The sequence below is a fragment of the Alosa pseudoharengus genome, unplaced genomic scaffold (assembly GCF_046254945.1).
Source record: "Alosa pseudoharengus isolate Yale_2024_CS ecotype anadromous, Long Island Sound unplaced genomic scaffold, YU_APseudo_1.1 YU_APseudo_1.1_scf_8, whole genome shotgun sequence".
Taxonomy (NCBI): domain Eukaryota; kingdom Metazoa; phylum Chordata; class Actinopteri; order Clupeiformes; family Clupeidae; genus Alosa; species Alosa pseudoharengus.
This window is the reverse complement of record NW_027468870.1, coordinates 34,525,672-34,546,020: the sequence shown is the minus strand read 5'-3', so window position 1 is coordinate 34,546,020 and position 20,349 is coordinate 34,525,672. Positions and strand designations below refer to the sequence as shown.

Below are 20,349 nucleotides of genomic sequence, written 5' to 3'. Positions count from 1 at the left end.
ATTGCACATCATTTTTTACGTAATTTTGAAGAGCCACTGCATATAGCCTACCTGTTTGTGTTGGCATGTTGGCGTGTTGTTGCAAAATCCGTGGAGTTATCTTGCACTTGCTTAAGTTTTTACCCGTGTAACCTACACTGATCCAATTCTGCCAAAGCCCTGCTTCTATCCTCACTGGTAGCTTTAGCTTACAGTCCTACAGTGCTGTGTGGGAGGGGGAGTGGCTAGCGGCGAAAGCCAATGCGTGCTTCTTTTACCGATATAGGCTATTTAACGATATCTTTTGCATTTCTTATCCAAACAACGTCAAATTCGGCAGTGCACTTACTCATGCCTGTAGCAAGACACCTGCCAAGTTTGTGATATGCGTGCCACGGACACACAGACGCTTCTTGCTTAGATAGATGTTGGTTTCGTAGACAGCGATGGTCAAATGTGTTTTGTCAATGTAACGGCAATCTTGGTTAATTAAGGTTTGCCTTCTTGGTAGGCTAATGCTTGTTGCTAGTTTGTCGAGCTAAAACTGTCTTTAGGTACATTGTTTTTGAACTCCTCCGTGTTCAAGACGTCTGCGATTACTTTAAAATGCAGTTGTTGTTAACACGGAACGATCCATTTTGTTACAGTGTCTGTTAACTTCCTTAAAATTGGCAGGCTGTATTGACAAGATGGCTATTTACTTGCCACATGCGGTAGGCTATATGTGCGGTAGGCTATAGAACTTTTGGCGTAAGTGACAGTGTTACAAATCAAGTAGCAGTGCTAAACCTTATGTCAGTGTTGCATGCATGAAAAGAAACAAATTTGACTTGCTTCGGAATGTCGCAATACATCATACTTGAATAAAATCATGCAACATGCTCTACCGTGTCTGTGGACATTGTTATTTGCAAAGCCGGGGTGCTGGATAAACAAATAGCATGCGTGCGACAGAAGAAAAGTGTATGCATTGTGTTCAACCCAGCATGCATCACATCAAGTCAGATCTGCACAGATCTGCCGCAAGTCGAACTCGCCTACTGACTTGGACTAATAGGTGGGCCGAAGGCGCGTATCTGTTCAACTTTGAAAAATGAGAGATGGTTTACTTGTTTTTTTACTATTCAGTAGGATACATTTATTTTAAACGATATGCACTTGTTGCCACTGACGTTCGTGACGCAGAAACTAGAAATATTAGTTTTATTAACTATTAGTGGTACAGGCGAACGCTGTGGTCCCCAATGTCAATCTACCAATAGCATAGTACAATACTGACATACGAATTATTTTGTACCTTAATATAATACAACACTGTAAACAAACACCTGTGTCCAACGTGAAATGTGGAATATTCCAAATAATACCAAGATCCACGCACAGCCTGGTTAGGTGCAGGTAGATTGCAGGAACATACTTAATTAGAAAAATTGAGATAGTCCTACCGCACACTGTTTTGACGTTTCACTTCAAGTGAAACGTCAAAACAGTGTGCGGTAGGACTATCTCAATTTTTCTAGTGAAATGTGGAATATTTGGGTAATTTTTAGGCTTTTGAACTCTTTACTCAACTTGATGGAAAAAAAGGCTGTAGGCTAAATTAAACAAGTATGGGTGTAGAAGTAACGTTTACAGCATAATGTATGATAGTTCTGTTTCTTTGCACTAACACTAATAAACGTTTTTCATACATTTTGGAATTTGTATTTTGTGCAAGTTTTATACATCCATCACGTCATGAAAAAGTCAGGTAGTAGGCTCTTTAGGCACATGGCTACATCATCTACAACCATGAACTGCTGCATGCCTGTAGTGGAAGTTGATAATAAGCCAATAATACCAAATATCAATAAGCCCATTTACAGCTTTAAATTGGGATAAATTCATTAAGTCAGTGTTTCTCTGGAAAGACCTTGCCTGTAAAGAGTGTTGTTGCAGAAGAGGCAGTGCAGAGATTTAATTTGAACAGCCAGGAATCAACTGCTATTCCAGACAACAGTGGCTACCACAGAGACTGCTACTGCCATTTCACAAATAAAACCAAGATACAAAGACTAGAGCCCAAAAGTGGAGAGATTTATTGAAAGAAAATGTAACCAAAGTTTGCTATCAAAGATGAAACATTAAAATGAATGAAGGGAGACTGGTTTATAGTTATTCACATATCAAGTGAACTGAGTGTACCATTATTGTTCATCGTATAGACTACACTGAAGTCATATAGTCATGTTCATCTCAATAAAAATTGGCACAGCACATTTTGAAGTACATATTTATTTGCTTTATTGGAAAATAAATAAATGCCATAAGTCAAGTATGAGTTCTTAGATATTTCCTTGTAAGTTCCTTTTAATAAATGCTACCCTTATGGGCAATGTGAGGGACAGATGATCAGTCCATATTCCCTTCATGAACTGATGAGGCAACGGATGACGTAAGCCCATGTAAAGTGAACGGGATGCTTATCCAGCAATGCAACGCACGCAACTGTGTGTATGAACCGAAATAACCAAGTGTTTAAAATCTGTTCACTACATTGCATGTGAATAGACAAAAAAAAGACAAAGGAAGGCATGCAATACATTTCATATAGCCTAATTGTTTTGGAATGCTTCGCCATTTGGAGATTTAAAAACCCCAGTATTGGGCTAGCCATTTATTAGGCAACAGTGACAGAGAGTTTGTGAGACAAAGAAAGTGTTTGTGCATGACAATAATAAACAAAAAAACAATTTTTTTTTATATAGACAATATATTTTACAATAAATTAGATGCCCTATAGTGCATGCATACCTATGACACAAATACAGATAAATTAGTCATCTAAATCACCACCTCCAGTCCAGAGAGGACACAGTCAACAATCACTTCTGGCTAAAGGTGCCCTAGATGCTCCACAGCATGGCTATGGCTTTACAGATCCCCACATCTTTGTAGTTGAAGTAGCACAACCCAGCAAAGGTGACCATGGATAAAGTATATAAACCGGCATTGGCAAGCTTGATTTTTGTCTCACCATGAACATAGTCCGTTAGGATTTGGCCAATCCCCCTGCAGACAAGTATCCACGGAGCAAAAAGATAAGTCACATTTATTCAACAGAAAGCTAAACGTTTGCCACTGTGACCAGACCTCCATTTTTTCAACATGCGGATGTAGTTAAGTCAATTTCACTAATGTGGAACTGGAACAGCATATTACCCACCAAATTAAAACATACATGTTTCCATTTGTCATGAGATTATACACAACATATCAAAATTGCACAGCAATGTGTACAAATTAACAGGGAAAATGAGTACCGACAATCACGATAAACACTGAAATGTTGTAAACAAATGAACTGGATATGAATATTGTCTGCCTTACCAGTGGCCATGAAGAGTGAGAGCTGCAGCCACAGTATAGTCCACTACTGGACCTGGGTACATGTAGGCAGCAGGTACCATACCCAGCAGAAGCACACTCAGTAGCCGCTCACCTGTCCAGTGCAGGGAAGCTGCCTTGGAGCTCGCAGCTAATGATAGCAGACAGGCAAAAACACATTTGATCTGATTTAAATTGAAAAATCAGACTGCATGTCAGTACTCAGAGAGACAACTACGTTTAGATACATATCAAGGGAAGATAAATGAGTAAAGGTTGCTCTGGCCTATTAGTCCATGGGCAAGACCAGATGTTGGTACCACTCAAGGTGGCAAAGGTTACTTATAATTTTTTAAAGATCCATGTCTGTAGATAACATTTTGGTATGATAACCCTTCCTGAGTTACTGCTAAATTAATCAGCTGTTAAAGTTACCCTCCCCCTTTGAAAAATGGCATTTTAGATGCTGGTGCATATCTTGGTATTGGCTCATGTTCAGGATATATGTCAATATTTTATATTATGTGTTTGGTATCACTCTGACTCTCTCACTCTTTAACAGCTGATAACCAAAACAGCTACATTAGTGTTACCATACTAAAATGTTATCTACAGACATGGATCTTTTCAAAAATTATAAGTAACCTTTGCCACCTTGAGTGGTACCGACATATGACCTTTTTCAGACAAAGATCAACCACTGACTGATGCAGAACAATTCGTAGCTTATGTTTGGATATCATTTACAGGCCTCCCCAGACAAGCCTAACTTACGAAGATCCTATTATACAATACAGTCCATTTTAAATGTAGGTCTATGACTCAATTAAAACAACATAATTTCTCACCTGAATGTGATGATGCATGGACTTGAACCTGCATGGAATCCTTTTCACGTAACGTCCGACATGCAAACAATTCACGAGCTAAGAAAGTGTTCCTCGCAAATAAAGCTACATAAAGAAAAAAGGTAACGTTAAAAGATAAAATGAAGCACTAAACACCTGGAAATCAATTCCTTGTTACGGCACAGTAGTATAGATACAACGTGTTAGTCATAAGGACTAACGTTAACGTTAAGAAGTCGCACAACTTAACGTTGACTCAACATTAGCGAGGTAACTTAACGCTACGTAAGCTTGCGCTGATCTCGCTCAGAGGCTAACGTTACAGAAACTCAAACCACCAACATGAAAGAGAATGTAAACATCATTCTTACGTTTTACACCTCGGTGACACACAGAACTTAACCTGACGAAACTCGCCATCTTCGCGGGACAAGGTCAGTCACTGTAGCCTACAGCCGTGCCTTGCGGTATTCAAAACTCTGACAACGAAAATAAAATGTTGAAATACTGCCATCTAGTGAGTGTTCTAGTGTAATGTCTTCTTCTTCTTCTGTCAGGTTTTAATGGCAGTTTACAAGCAAAGTGTATTGCCGCCATCTACTGGACTGAGGTGCAATCAATTGGATGTCATTTCAAAGAAAAAATAAACAAAAAGGAAAACAACACAAGACAACAAACTAAACCCTATTTGCTAATTTTGTTTCTTTGATAAATGTTATCACAGCACTAGTGATGTTTCCTGATCTAGGCTCACCTAATGAGGTGTCTAAAGAAGGCTTTCTTCACTGCACTCACTTCCTTCTTTAGCTTTTCTCTTTGTCTGGAGAATCTTAAGCACCTTAAAAGAACATGATCTACATCATCCACAAAGCTCACATTTTCCAGATGGATGTTTGTTTACAACATGTAAGCTATTATTTAAACCAGTATGGCCTATTCTCATTCTTGTAAACCAAACCTCCTCTTGTCTGTTTGGGTAAGTACGTTTGTTATTTGAGATATTCTTTTGTAAATTATATAAATGTCTACCTTTCTTCTCCTTATCCCATTCAGCTTGCCATATTAAGTTAACTTTGTGTTTGATGGTTAGCCAAGAAGAACTTCTGATCTGCTGAGGATTGCTTAACTGAACTTCCTCTTCTTGGTGGCCTCTTTTGCCAGCTTGTCTGCTTCCTCATTACCACCAACTCCTTTATGGGCAGGAACCCTTACAAACTGGATTGATGTTCCCTGTTGACTGATTGCAAATATGGTATTATTAATTTCATTCAATAAATCCTGTCGGCATGATGATGCTCCATTTTGTATAGATGTGAGAGATGACATTGAATCAGAACAAATAACTGCTTTAGGGGGCCTAGCTTCTTATCCACTAATGCAATAATAGCTGTCATTTCAGCTGCAAATATGGACAGATGATCTGATGTTCTCTTTTTAATATAAATTTTGGGATCAGGTACCTGTTTTACCCTCTGAATCTTTAGATGCATCTGTATAGACCTGTGTTGTATTATAAAACCTTATTGCTCTATGTTCTGATACACTCCTCCAGATTTGGCTATCTCTTTGGTTTCCATAATCACCATAGGCAGCAAAACAACCAAGGTGGAGTTCCTGCCAGGGGCACAGTCTTGCTACAAGTCATACCATCTATTTCCAATTGCTATTTTGTTACCGTCCCAACCAAAGCTACAAATCTGGGATCTACCATATTCCCAACACTCGTTAAGAACTTTCTTAGTAGGGTGTGATGCATCATGTCCATTTAAATTAATCCAGTAAAGCCATACTAATAATGTTAACTTGTTTTAAGGATTGGTTATATAGCTTAAGTTCTAGTGTGGGATTTACTCTTTTCTTTGAAAAACAAATAAATTGAGTCTTCTCAGACAAATGAAAACCCCACTCACATGCCCATTTTTCTACCTTGTTGATAGCCAGTTGCATTTTAATGATCAATATTGCGTCCTTTTATCCACAAAGCTCCATCATCAGCATATAATGCTCTATTGATTCTAATGTCGCCTATTGTATTGAAAATATCATTAATCATAATGTTGAACAGTACTGGACTGCATAATACCAGGTATTCCGTTTTCTCTAATTCAGTTAAACATCTTGCCACTAATACCCATTCTTCACCTTAATTAACAGTCCCTCCTTCCATAGCATATCATGTGCTTTCTCTATATCAAAGAACGTTGCTAAAACTGATTCTTTACTGACTTGCGCTTTTCTTATTTCATTTAATTTCATACAACAGGGTCCATTGTATATGGAACCCACACTGGTGTGGGGATACAAGACATCTTTTTTCAATTTCATACACTAGCCTTCTAGTGATCATTTTTTCCATAAGCTTACATAAATTAGATGTCAATGCTATTGGCCTGTAACTTTTAACTTCATTCTTATCCTTCCCTGGTTTTCCAATATAGGAACCACTACAAAATGCTTCCAGCACAAAGGCAATCTTCTTTGCTCCCAAACCTTATTATAAAGACTTAAAATGACATATTTAGCCACATCATTGACTTCATTAATCATTTTATAACATACACCATCTTTCCCTGGTGAAGTATTTCTAACCCCACTTCCTAAGCTCAAATAACGTAAATTCCTTATCTAGTACACTCTCGTTTATTACCTGTTTTTTTCAGTAGCCCTTTACTCTCATTCATTACTTTAACTCTCCAAGTCAATTCCTCATCAGTTAAGTTCTTTGAACAATGAACCGTAACAAAACTTTTCGCAAGCATCTCTGCTTTCTCTCTTGATTATTTACTGCCTCCTTATCATTATTTTTAATCACAGGTAGAGAAAATTCCCTTCTAATGCCTCCCATCTTTTTAATCATGCTTCAAACATCACCCACTTTTACTTCTGTCCCTATTTTACAACAAAAGCTACGCCGATATTTCCTTTTAGCTTCTCTTAGGACTCTTTTAACCTTTGAGTGTATTTTTTTATATTCCATTAAGTTGGTATAGGAATGATTTGTTTAACAATTTTGAAAGCTTTATTTCTGGCTTTCATCTGACCAAGGTACCATTCTCCTTTTCCTCATCCCAGAAGATTTGCCAAGAACCTCCTCCACTGACTCACACAAAATATTTGTAATTGTTGAGTTTAACTCATCAACATCATTACTCATATCTGACCAGGGTTGGGTCAGATTACTTTGAAATGTAATCCATTACTGACAACAAATTACATGGCAATTTTTGTAATCAGTAACGTAATCAGGATTACCAAAAACATGTAACGTAATCTGATTACTTTAGGATTACTTTTAGATTACTTCAATAAATATGTCCCCTAAGTAAAAGACACCACCACTGAATTGATGAAAGAATTCTCATTCTATTTTTCTGTTTATTATTTCATTACATCTAAGAAATCTCTTTGCTCTGAGTAAAGCATTCCTGTGTGAATTAACTGATCTTTTCTTCCAAAAATCTTAATGTAGCCCCTTGTTTTAGTGTTACCATTTACTTTGAGGTCACCAGGTCCCATTGTCTGAAAAACTAATACATTTCTATAGCTATTCTCCACTTTGGGGGTGGTATTTTGGTGGTTGAAATTTTCCCCATCCCAAAATTGATCACTTAGTCATCATGGATGTGATCATGGATCACTAGTCTCCAAACATGCACAACTCAGCTTAACCTTTATAAGGGCACACCTGGACAATGAATTTAGCTTTTGCTGGATTTTTTTGACCCAGGGACATGGCCTGAGATTGAATGTCCATTTAAATTGTGGGGGTGAGAGAAAATGATTCCTTTGGGATGTTTTTCAACCAGGGGGACCTGGTGACTTTCTCAAAGTAAACGGTAACACTAAAACAAGAGGCTACATTAAGATTAGGAGGAAAAGATCAGGCAGTGTGCCGAGAGACCTGCCCCAATAGTAAATAAGTTAGTAAGTAAGTATAGATACTCTTTTGATCCCCTGAGGGAAATTTGGTCTCCCAATCCCCGAATTAGTGAAGCACAGTGAACACACAGTGAGGTGAAGCACACAATGAGCACACAGTGAGGTGAAGCACACACCAACCCGGAGCAGTGAGCTGTCTGCTACAACGGCGCTCGGGGATCAATGAGGGGTTAGGTGCCTTACTCAAGGGCACTTCAGCCGTGGATGTGGGCATGGGAGAGCAGTGCTCAACCACTTCCCCCGCCCACATTTTTTCTACTGGTCGGGGATCGAACCGGCAAGCCCGAAGCTTGTCGAATTAAAAGATAACTAGGCTATCATTAAAAAGTTGCATTGCTTGCATAATAAAATGTAATCAGGTAATCCCCAACAATGTAACTGTAATCTGATTACACAATTTTTTTATTGTAATCTGGGCTGATTATAGTTACTTCATTTTTGTAATCTGATTACGTAATCCAGATTACATGTAATCCGTTACTACCCAACCCTGTATCTGACATTATTCCCATTACACTTGCCTTCATGTTAGCCTATGCAGGTGCTGGTCATATAATATCATGAAAAAGTTGATTTATTTAAGTAATTCCATTCAAAAAGTGAAACTTGTATAATGTATACATTCATTCCACACATAGAGATATAATTCAAGTGTTTATTTCTTTTAATTTTGATGATTATAACTGACAACTAATGAAAACCACAAATTCAGTACCTCAGAAAATTAGAATATTGTGAAAAGGTTCAATATTGAAGACACCTGGTGCCACACTTTAATCAGCTAATTAGCTCAAAACACCTGCAAAGGCCTTTAAATGGTCTCTCGGTCTAGTTCTGTATAGGCTACAATCATGGGGAAGACTGCTGACTTGACAGTTGTCCAAAAGACGACCATTGACATCTTGCACGGAGGGCAAGACACAAAAGGTCATTGCTAAAGAGGCTGGCTGTTCACATAGCTCTTTGTCCAAGCACATTAATAGAGAGGCAATAGGGATAACTGCACCCTGGAGAGGATTGTGAAACAAAACCCATTCAAAAATGTGGGGGAGATTCACAAAGAGTGGACTGCAGCTGGAGTCATGCTTCAAAAACCAGGCACAGACGTATGTAAGACATGGGTTTCAGCTGTCGCATTCCTTGTGTCAAGCCACTTTTGAACAAGAGACAGCGTCAGAAGCGTCTCGCCTGGGCTAAAGACAAAAAGGACTGGACTGCTGCTGAGCGGTCCAAAGTTATGTTCTCTGATGAAAGTAAATGTTGCATTTCCTTTGGAAAAGTCCAGTGTAAAGTTTCCACAGTCAGTGATGGTTTGGGGTGCCATGTCTGCTAGTGTTCCTTCTGTCATTTAAACAAACCAATTTATAATCATCCATAAACTCCTCAATATAGTGCTCCCATTATCATCCACCTTAGTACCTCCCCACAGAGTGTTATGTGCATTAAAATCTCCACATAATACTAACTTCCCATTTCCCCCTCACACATATTGTCTAGCATCTCTCTCAAGATTATTTTACAAGGGTTATAAAAGTTGACTATTTTAATCTTAGTTTTACCTACCCAGATCTCAACCAGGACTGTTTCAACCTCTTTATCTGCATTTAAAGCTCTGTAATTAATCCCCTGCTGAATAGCCTAAATGTGGCCACTCCACCTGTATCCCTGTTATGTATCTTAGGCCCTATTATGAAATCAAGTGATGATTTTAACAAGGTTTCCTGTATACAGATAATGTTTGGTTTAATATCTAATTCCTCAATAAAGGTTTAAGTTCCTGACCATTGAATTATAAGGCCTATTCAATATGTGTCGCACATATGACGTTTCGTGATCTAATCAGATAGGTGGCTAACCTAACGCCAGAGCAACAAACAAAATATGAAATTCAACCTATGACTATAACTTGTGTTAGCCATGTTTTAAAACAAATCTACCGACACTTATTTAGTAATTTAATGAACATTGAATCACGGCAGCTCAGACACCTAAATCCATCAAATAATGATGTTAATTTCACCGTTGACTTTTTAGTCCAATGACATTTGCTTGTTGTCAATTGCGACACTAACGTAGGAAGGACCCAGGAAAACATGCTCAGAGCCCTTCTAAGGAGAGCCTCCCCACTCTCTATTAATCCCATACAAACCGAATTTGGCTGCAGTTCACCAGAGTTCACCTAGATGGCGATCGCGGGCGAGTCCAAAATACATGGGGTCCTATGGAGCTACATGGCTACATTTGTTGTTTTCACCTATTTAACAACTGAAACCCTCAGATTTTATTTTATTTTTCGCAAAATGGATATGGATTTTCAATCAAAAGTGAAATAATCCAAGAGTCATGTCCTTTCGTTTTCTTACAGGTTGGGTCGTTGTTGCCCATAACACGCTAGCATTGATGCTATGCTATGCTATGATCATGCTAATGAATGACGTCATTGGCACGTTTGAAAGGCTTTTTAGAACAATTAAGTGACTTTAAAAAATATAATACTCAACCAAGTGTATTGTCTTTGCATCCCCTTTCGAATACAATATTCTTTCTAGATCTGTCTAGAGAAAAGTGGATTTTGAGGGGTACAGCTCCATAGACCTCCATTCATTCTGGACTCGCCCGTGAGCGCCCCTAGATGCAGTACCACACCGGAAGAGTTCCGAGAGTGAAGGTTCTCTCCTTATTAGACATTCTCTGACATGCTCGACGTATAATCTGACCGACTTTCCTTCAGCCATACCTGCTTTCAGCCAGCTGGTTGGGATCCTCAGTCAAATCAGTTTATTGAAATATATTAAGTATGGCAGATTTTAGCTCCGATTACGGTTTATCATCTGCTGGTGGCTCAGAAAAGGCAGAAAGTGCTGAGCTTCAACGATTGATAGCGATAGAACAGCAGAAAGCACAATTTCAAGCCCAGGTAGGCTAACCTACACGGATATTCAATGCATGACCTCTATGTGTTTCTATTAGTCTACATTTGGACAAAAACAATATTGATTGTGTGTTTCACAGGTGCATAATTTTACTGATGTCTGCTGGGACAAGTGTATGGACAAACCAAGTTCAAAGCTAGACTCGCGAACAGAGACATGTCTTGAGAGCTGTGTGGAGCGTTTCATCGATACTACGCTCACTATCACGAATCGCTTCTCGCAAATGGTACAGAAGGGTGGACATATGTGACTTTTCCGATGCCGACTGGAGGCCATCTCAAGGACTCTTCTACAGATCCCCGCAGTTGATTACTCCAGGCCGTTGGAGATGAGGTGTGAACAAAGCTGAATGAAACGTCCACAACACATCTCTGAAAGTTTGTCATCCACAGTCGAGTCATTTGGGTTGGAGCAAGACATAGCCTAAGCCTGTCCCTCTGTCACCTGTAGCAAGATACATTAGTGATCACAGATCACTTAAGCACAGTATACAACAATAATTATGTGCTTAAATATCCAGCTCCAAACATAGCCTACCCTCAAAAGTCATTTATGTTATATTTCTGTTTCAATGTTGAATGAGCCATGATTATTCACCACAATATTGAAAGTACAATAGATAATATTCTTATCTGTGACATTGATGTTTCTTTGTTTGTTTCAACTGAACTGAACTGTGTGATGCAAATGCATTACATACTGTACCGGTATCTTCAAATGTCTGGCCAGTGTGTATCCCATTGTAAAAGTTTCTTTACACCATTCAGAGTAAAAACACATGAAAATTGTATTGCATCTCTGGTCTGACTTTGCCTCGTCAGGGCTATTGAATTGTGTGGAGAAGTGACAACTTAATGTCAAGTGAGCTCTTGTGTACATCTTTTTTAGAAAACAGGAGCTCATTTCATTGTCATTTGCCAATTGCTGTATGAATATGTAAAATGATTAATCTGACAAAGATGCCACACACAAAATGGAATTTGTATGTAATGAGTTTTTGGGTTTTAAGTAAGTGGGTTAGTCTTTGGGTGTTGTGTTTCTTCTGTTCTATCAAAATTGTAGACCAAGTTATGCAGAAGTATCAAGAGTTTTTGGATAGCTGTCTTTTCCGAATTCATGCTGAGTCAGGCTAGGTTCCATATCAATAGGAATTTAACAAATGTAATGAAACAGCCTGAGGGTTACTGTATGGCAAGGTTAGAGATTACTGAAATAAAGAGCAGTGTTTAATTTTTTTTGTTTGTTAATTAGACATCATATGGTAACAATTTGTTTGTGACGAATAGAGGGAAACAGAGCAGAGCCACATGGAGGTGCCCTCGCCCTGCTGATTAGAGTAAGGGGGCGGAGACCTGAGGTGCCACTCCCTCTCCGCAAGAAAGAAACAAGGGATCACAACCCCAGGGATCTGCCCCAGATATGAAGGCAGATATAGCCTTCATAGAAAGATAACTTGAATGATTGTAGTGAAGGCCTGAATGATTGAGTCCAAAACTTGCTTTTTTTTAACCACTGCCAGTTACAGTTCCGCCAAAGAAGAAATAGAGAAACGCATAGATATGGAAGAAACTATTAGAATAAAAGCATGCATTGTAGACATTCAACCTGATAAATATACACATATTCAATTGCATTTTCAAAACACCCTTGGTTGAATCCAGAGCAGGTCCATGCACCTCCTCATGTCAATGTCTTCTCATTCAGTTCACCTTCACTGTTGATCTGAGGTGGCCCAGGTGTGAGTGGTGTCTGCACGTGCGGGGGGGCGCTGCAGTCAGATCATGCTTCCTCTTGTCAGTGGACTTTGTGTCGGACACAAGGTGGCCCTTTCATGGCCGTGGTCTCTGTGGCGCAGCCCCCCCTGGGTGATGAGGGACCTGTCAGCACTGCTAATTAAGGACAGGAAACAGGTTAGCTTAGTGGCCTCTGACGATCATTATCAGCACACACAGGAAACAAGTAGTGTCTGTGTCCCCTTTGAGGTCTGACCGACTCTGGCAGGAGAACACTCAGAGCGTCTTATTCCTTCTAGCAGCCTCGTGTATTAAGGTATCAGCTGAAATCTTTGCATGAAGGAGGCGTAATTGAGTTAACAAGAGAGAGTGAAAGATGAGTTGGTGCTCACTGACTGTACTGTATGTATATTACAAAAGATGGTGGATACAGATTGTGGCATGTAGACAGAGAAGACTCTTAGACAGGGCTGCCTGAAAGGGAAAGGCATTGCTCTTTGATCTTTTTAATCTCACTGGCGTGTGGGTGATGATTTCTTATGAAAATATGTGTCTGAAATGTGTGTGTGTGTGTGTGGACCTGGATTTTTTCCATGACAGCTTTGTCTTGTCTGTCAAATTGAGCTTGAGATTTGAACATTCTCCTGAAACAAAGAATTTGTGAATAAAATGTCAGAAGCTTTGAGGTTGCAGAGGAGATCAAAGTATATTAATCATGGAAAAGAAGACAAAGATAAAACTCATTCTACCAGGAAATACAGTAATATTAATATTGATATTATATATATATATATATATATATATAAATATGTTTTTTTATCAATAAACTATTTTATGTTTGTCTCTTAGCATACAATACTGAAAACAAAAGCACTCTTTGTCCTTCTGGGATTAAGGATGTTATATAATTAATATAATTACAAATGAGGGGAAATTAGATATGATCCTCAACGTCCTGATATGAGCAAACCAAGTAAAACTCATTAACTTCACAAAGAGCCTGTGTACAGATATGGCTCCCTCATCAATAAAAGATTAAACGAATGATGTAAAACAAGCTCGCTCTTGATCTCGGAGCCATCACATTTCCTTCACCCAACTGAATGGCTTCCAGACATTCGGACTGACACCTAAAGGACATGGTGTCCCATGGCGGTAAGCCACTTCAAAGCAACCTTCTGGAAATATTACCCTCTGGCAATGTTCCAATGTCTCTGTAGTTTGCTGGTTATAGGGGCATTTCCTTCTGAGACCAATTTCACTTCCTCAAAAAAGGATAACTTTTCAGTAAATAGGTAGCCCCTCCAGCCAGATATCTTATCAATCAGTCTTCAACTGACCAGTTTCCTAGTTGTTATGGTGGTGAATACACACAATATGTTGCAATGACATTTAAATCAAATTAGGAAATAGATTTAGTATTTGTGTCACAACATTCAACTTCACTTTCTCTGTGCCCAAATATTTGGTGAATCCCTCTAAATGAAGTGTAACAGTAGCCTAATTTTATTAGTGCTCTGTGTTGAATGTTTCAATTGCAAAACACAGAGCAATATTTATAAATGTTAACATTTAAAATCATATTATTGTTTAATTTGACCATCATTTATCCTCAGATTCACCCCTGTGGGCTGAATAGTAATTGAGATATAGGGCTATATTTTGACAGTAATACGCATGGTCACTATAGCTTAGGGGTTTATCCAGTCCACATTGGGTATGGTTTTGTTTTCAAAAGTCCGGCGCCTGGCGCAAGAAGGTGGATCTTATGTTTCTTAATTAGTCATGGGTGTGTTTTGGGCGTAACATCCTTTAAACCAATGAGAGTGACATTTGTCATTCCCTTTAACAGCAAGCAGTGTGACTTCAAACAGCGCATCAGTATTTTGAAGGAATCTGCTTGCATGCGAGACCGTATGGAACAGGTATTCCACTAAACCAAGGGTCACCAAATGGCGGACCGCGGTCCGAGTCCGGACCCTGACGTGATCCTATCCGGACCCGGACCATAATAGCCTAATTTAGATTGCCTGGACTAATAACAACGGATAAGAATGACACCATTTCAATCTATGCCAGTTTCGACCTACAGTGTTATGAAAGATCCACTGATGATGTAGGGCTCTGAGAGGCTGCCAGTGATTCTGTGGCTGTGCAGGAAATCCTCCATTAAATCATCTTACCTCAAACTACATGTTTATCTTACATTGGTGTTGTTATCTGAGGCTGAACAACTGCTTGTCTTTATTGGTGTCCAGGCATAATGTGAGGCGTTCAACCCGAGGAAAGGGTGATGTCAGGTGGCATAATCGCTTGTGGCGACAGGTTATTCACCGCCCCACCCAGCAGGTGCAATTCCACATGATGAGCACTTGTTTACATGTGTTTTGATCATCCCACAGTTCCTTTCATACGTTGCTAAGTCAAAATGTTGTGAGTATGAGTAATGTTTTATTAAGGGATAATGAAAAGCTTGGTCAGGGTTAGGCTGTTTTTGAAAACTTCTGAGAGCCTTATACAGCATTTGTTGAAGTTTACTGTCATCTCTGTTAGACATTACAGCAAAAACATGACAATGTATTTCATCGTTACATTTGAGCACACTTTTTAGTTTGGTTGGAAAGTGTTCTCACTTTTCACCAGGGGTCAGTATTTCATCAAATTGTTCAGTCTCCCACTTGGCATTTGCCAAGTCTGTGATCCATGAATCTGCTTCTAACTAATATGTTGACAACATAGTCTAAGCCTAAGTCATGGATATTTAGTCTACAAACACAATCCAAGTGGGAACAACAGTTGAAGTTGTGCAAAGAGAATATTAAATTATGGCACCCTGAATCAGTGCAAAATAATTAATTTATTTGACGCAATTGGCAGAAAATGTTTTATTGCACTTCTTTGTTTGGCCAATTCTTTGACATGAACAGAACACCATACCATAACAAAACATCTAGGACTGATTACTCCTGTTATGTTACTTAAGTGTTGCAACCCAGATAGACAGGAGCCTACACAGGCTCTTTACGCCAGGGATGCATCTTCGCCTGGGTAATCTCCTGAGTGCCACTACTAGCCAAAAGTTTCTTAGAAAGCATTTGAATGTCATGCAATGACCCGAAGTCTCACTTTAAGAGTTTGGAGCAATCCCCTCTACAAGTTCATGACCACAGATACAGAGGGAATACTCTTTATTTTCATAAGGCAATGACACTGAACCAGCCAGTGGCTATTCCATCTCTCATGAAAGGGATGTAATAGCTACTGGAAATTAGACATTTGCGTAACAAGCAACCATCTTGTTTTCATAGATATTCTTATTATTTCCTTGTCCATATATTTTGGAATACTTTATTATGCAATTTCCTTTGTTGCTCATGTTAACATGTCTCTTGTTATAGAACAATATGAGTATTGTAAATGGCCTCCTTTAATCTCTTGCCCTTGCTCTCTCATGTGTGCGTTTGTATCTGAACTCAGTGTTCCCTCTCCACGCACCTCCTCACTTCACCAGCAGTCCCTGGCAGTGCAGGAGGCAGATTGCTGTCCAGATGTGGCTCCATCGAGCAGCGAGAGTTACCCAGACTGCACTCTTACCTCCTCAGTGTTTTCTCTCCCTTTTTCTCCATGTGAGTGTGTGTGTGTGTGTGTGTGTGTGCGCGTGTTTTAGTTTGAGTGAGTGTCTCATCAGTGCCCTCTCTGAGAGCTTCATATTGTGCAGACAAAACATTTACCTTGGGGAACCATCAGGTAGAGACAGTTAATCTGAACGGCCAACAAGGAAAACATACTATTTCATCTCACAAGGTCTTGGTGAACCGTTGGGGCTTCCAAAAAAGGAGATACAGATTTTTTAGCTCAAAAATGGAAAGAGTTTGGCAGACAGCATGTATCTCACAGTATTTTACTGTGGTCTCCATAAGTGAAGAGGCTGAAGTTAAACTGCATTAGCTGAGGGGCTTGAATCCAGTGCGTAGTTTTAGTGGATACACCACTCAGTTGTGCATCACATTTACAAGCTCGCTTTTATAAACGTTCTCAAGCACCGTCTTTTTGAAGTAGAAGGAGATAAGGCAAATATTGGGCCATAACATAAACAATGGGAGATGAAAACCGCTGAGGTAAGAGGTACGTACTCTGAGTGAAAGAGCGAATTTGCTGAACATGGTAAATATCTCTGAAAGTGTTTGAAATGCAGAGTGATACTGCAAGCGTGTAACTTCGTTTTCGTTGGAACTCATGCAGGTACAACTAGAGGGTTGCCTGAGACTGAGAGAGGGCATCTGTGAAAGCTATCTCAGTAACTTTAGGAGACAAGAGACGAGGTACACACATGGTAGTGTCATCAGTTTTCCTTGGTACGTTTTTTTTTCTTGTCTTTTTTTTTCAAACTTTTTTTTTCTTATTTATGATGGGGAGGACCAGTCTTGGCAACTAACTTTTGGCTAGCCTCTGCTCCTCCGTCCTGTCCTCTCTCCTCACCTCCTGGGTGAGTGCAGCAGGCAGCGTTTGACCCCCGAGTCACTTAAAGCAGCGATGCTGTTTGGGCTGCGCTCAAGAAACCACTCCAGCGATTAGTATCACAGCTTGGGAACAGGAAAGAGCATCAAGCTTCTGCAACGGTGCCACCACAAAAAAAAACCCTCAAATTAACGGTCTCTTTGTTCAAGTGCAAAGACAGAAATAAATAAAAGAAAAATATTTTTTGAAGGGAATGCTAATAAGAAGCAGAGATAACACATAGAAAAAGGTTTTATGACTGCTGTGATTAGGCTGTTTTTATGTTTTTTTATGATAAGGCACAGGGATAATGAAACACTCTGGGCTTCTCTTATTTCCACAGACATTTTTAAGAGGGACGGTCAGGAATGCACTTCCGTCTATCCAGCTGCGAGGGACTCTGGGATGCTCTCCATGGGCTGTCCCAGAGCAGCGTTTGGCTTCCATGGCAACAAACATATCCTTGGAAGGACGCAGGAATGCTGGGGTGTTTTACGTCAAAGCAGTTGGAACCGGGCCACGCTGCGACATTCCTTTTTTCAATAAAGGATACCCAGCAGCTTCCAGAAAAGGACTCACACACTGAGGGGGCGATTCTAATGGACTTCCTGGACTATGTTTAAAAAATCTGTTTCGTCTTTTGTCAGTTTCTTTGTGGATCCTCATCTTGAAGATGCCAAGAAGCAACCGGATAAGTGTGGTGTCATCACGGTTAACTCCTAGACATTAGACGTTTTATTTATGGGGTGAGGTTTGACTCATCCGGTGGGTTTTTAGGTCATGTCTAGCCACTGGACGTCTCGCCTTCATGGTTTGTCCGCAGTATTCCTTGATGTAATACAAGGTCCACCTCCCCACAAGAACTCCCTTAACTTAGCTCACAGATTCAGTAAGGGATGGAGACCAGTGGGAACGTGATTCTGAGAACACACTAATTCAAGATGACAGATATAATATAAAAAATGTAGACAAAACATCCATCTATAACATTCACGTCATATACTAACAATAAGCACTGTCAAACGCAAGCCATGTGCTGGGATGTCCAGAGGAACTACAGTATTTCATATCAAAATCTTCCGGGAGAGAAGTTTGGAGAGATTAACACATGACGCTCTGTTGCTGCTGCTGTAGTGGCTGATGTACATTGCCTTGCAAAAGAAAATGAGGAAAAATCCAACCTTTAAGTACACCAATTTTCTTTGGGAATGAATAATGTATCGTAAATTAATAAATGTTCTTCATTAAAATACAGGGTGCATAAGTATTCACCCCCCTATTATATGTTAAACCTATGTTAAATTGCCATAGAGGCAGGCAGATTTTTATTTTTATAGGCCAGTTATTTCATGGATCCAGGATACTATGCTTCCTGATAAAGTTCCCTTGGCCTTTGGAATTAAAATAGCCCCAGATCATCACATACCCTTCACCATAGAGATTGGCATGCTGTTATTTCAGTCAGCCTATTAGCTGGTTTGATTTGCATTGAGCTCAATGAGCATCAAACCAGCTAATAGGCTAACTGAAATAACACCATGGCAATCATATGGTGAAGGGTATGTGATGATGTGGGGCTATTTTAATTCCAATTTTTTAGTCAACTTTAGCATGGGGGTGAATACTTTTGCAAGGCACTGTATGCGTCCATGTGTTAACTGAAGTCACAGACTCAGACGCCTCCAGAGCTGTATTCATGTGAGGGGACACAATGTGTGTGTATATCACAGTGAGACTCCGCCAGACCATGAAGCATGGAGAGATGGAGTGACAGATTAAACTTGTTTTTTTTGTGACCCTGACTGAGAGGAGTGGACTCTGATAAAAATTTTACTGGTGCCCCGCTTTTTTAGCTCCAACCATACTTAAAATCACAACCAGCTCTAACTCCAAGTTAGTTAAATTGTAAAGAGTAGGATGAGATTGTCTGATTAATTTACAGCACATTAGATTTTGCCATTACCATACAGACGGAGTCTGGGCAGAAAGAGAGTGAATTTATTTATACTAGCGTTCTAATGGGTGTGTGGTTGGATAGCATACAGTTTGGAATGACTCAATATGTCTACCCAAAAGCATTCTGTCTAAGGAAGTATCCGGGGGCCTGATGACGTGGTCTTCACTTGAGGCCACTGCAGTCTGACATCTGACATTCCATTTGGCTGGAAAGACACTCTCTTATCATGTTATGTTTTAAACGTTCTGTCATTTACGTCAGGTTGAGTGTTCCAGCAACTCTCCCGACGTGCAATGGAAAAAAGCAATGGAACAAAATGCTACTCTTAGTAAGCAGTGAAAGAATGGAACATTGAAGCCTATCGCTTATTTTCACTGCACCTGGCATTGAGTCTTGAGCACTAGGAAGAACGGTTGTTATGAGATTCTTAATATTTAATGAGAGCAGAGCAAAGAGCAATTAAGTCAAGTGAAAATGGGCCTGTCTCAAGAGAGAGTGAGAAACGGTTATCCAACTGGAACTCTGATTCACAATAAATCTTTACAGACACTTAAATATCAATAACTTGCATTAATTAGCAAAAATGAATCTCATTTAATGAATCGACTTGAACAGACGCTTTATATTTAAGGCATGTCAGTACAGAAAAAAATGAAAAGTGTTCTTTATTTGCCCCCCCCCCCCCCCTCATTCACAAATTTAAACATAATTGTGGAACTGTTTTCTCCAGGATTTCTGGCTGTCTTTTTGATGGCCTTCTATGGTGTGGAATCGAAGCAACCGGCCTATCGTTGGTGCCTCAGGGAAGAACCAGAGAGGCAGTTATCTTACCTTTTTCACTTCTGTGGGGAGACAGGACTGCCTCCTGGTTTGCAGCATCTCCGATCGCAGCTATGTGGACTGTCTCCAGGGTGACGGCGGCAAACATAAAATGACAATATGACTGAGTACATGTTACAGTCCAACACACTGCCAGAAAACTGATTCCACTGTTGTGGTAAGAATTAGAACATCACTGGATGGAGACAGGAAAATGACTCATAGTATTCGTTATCACCAGCCAGATTTCAAGAAGCTATGAGTTCAGATAGGGAAAA

General features: G+C 39.7%; 2 protein-coding genes across 2 annotated transcripts; one reads left to right on the top strand and one right to left on the bottom strand.

The window, feature by feature from the left end:
• Window positions 1-2,034: 2,034 nt before the first annotated feature.
• sdhda (succinate dehydrogenase complex, subunit D, integral membrane protein a) lies at window positions 2,035-5,312 on the bottom strand. The gene is made up of 5 exons (XM_076274649.1): window positions 5,223-5,312; window positions 4,565-4,672; window positions 4,194-4,298; window positions 3,349-3,496; window positions 2,035-3,030 (listed from the first exon to the last, which is right to left on the bottom strand). Exons 2-5 carry the CDS (start codon window positions 4,611-4,613, stop codon window positions 2,865-2,867), a joined length of 468 nt encoding a protein of 155 aa, XP_076130764.1. The 5' UTR covers window positions 4,614-4,672; window positions 5,223-5,312; the 3' UTR covers window positions 2,035-2,864.
• Window positions 5,313-10,825: 5,513 nt separating this feature from the next.
• Window positions 10,826-12,300, top strand: timm8b (translocase of inner mitochondrial membrane 8 homolog B (yeast)). Its single transcript, XM_076273613.1, has 2 exons — window positions 10,826-11,049; window positions 11,145-12,300. The coding sequence occupies exons 1-2, from the start codon at window positions 10,930-10,932 to the stop codon at window positions 11,313-11,315; spliced, it is 291 nt and encodes a 96-aa protein (XP_076129728.1). The 5' UTR covers window positions 10,826-10,929; the 3' UTR covers window positions 11,316-12,300.
• Window positions 12,301-20,349: the final 8,049 nt, after the last annotated feature.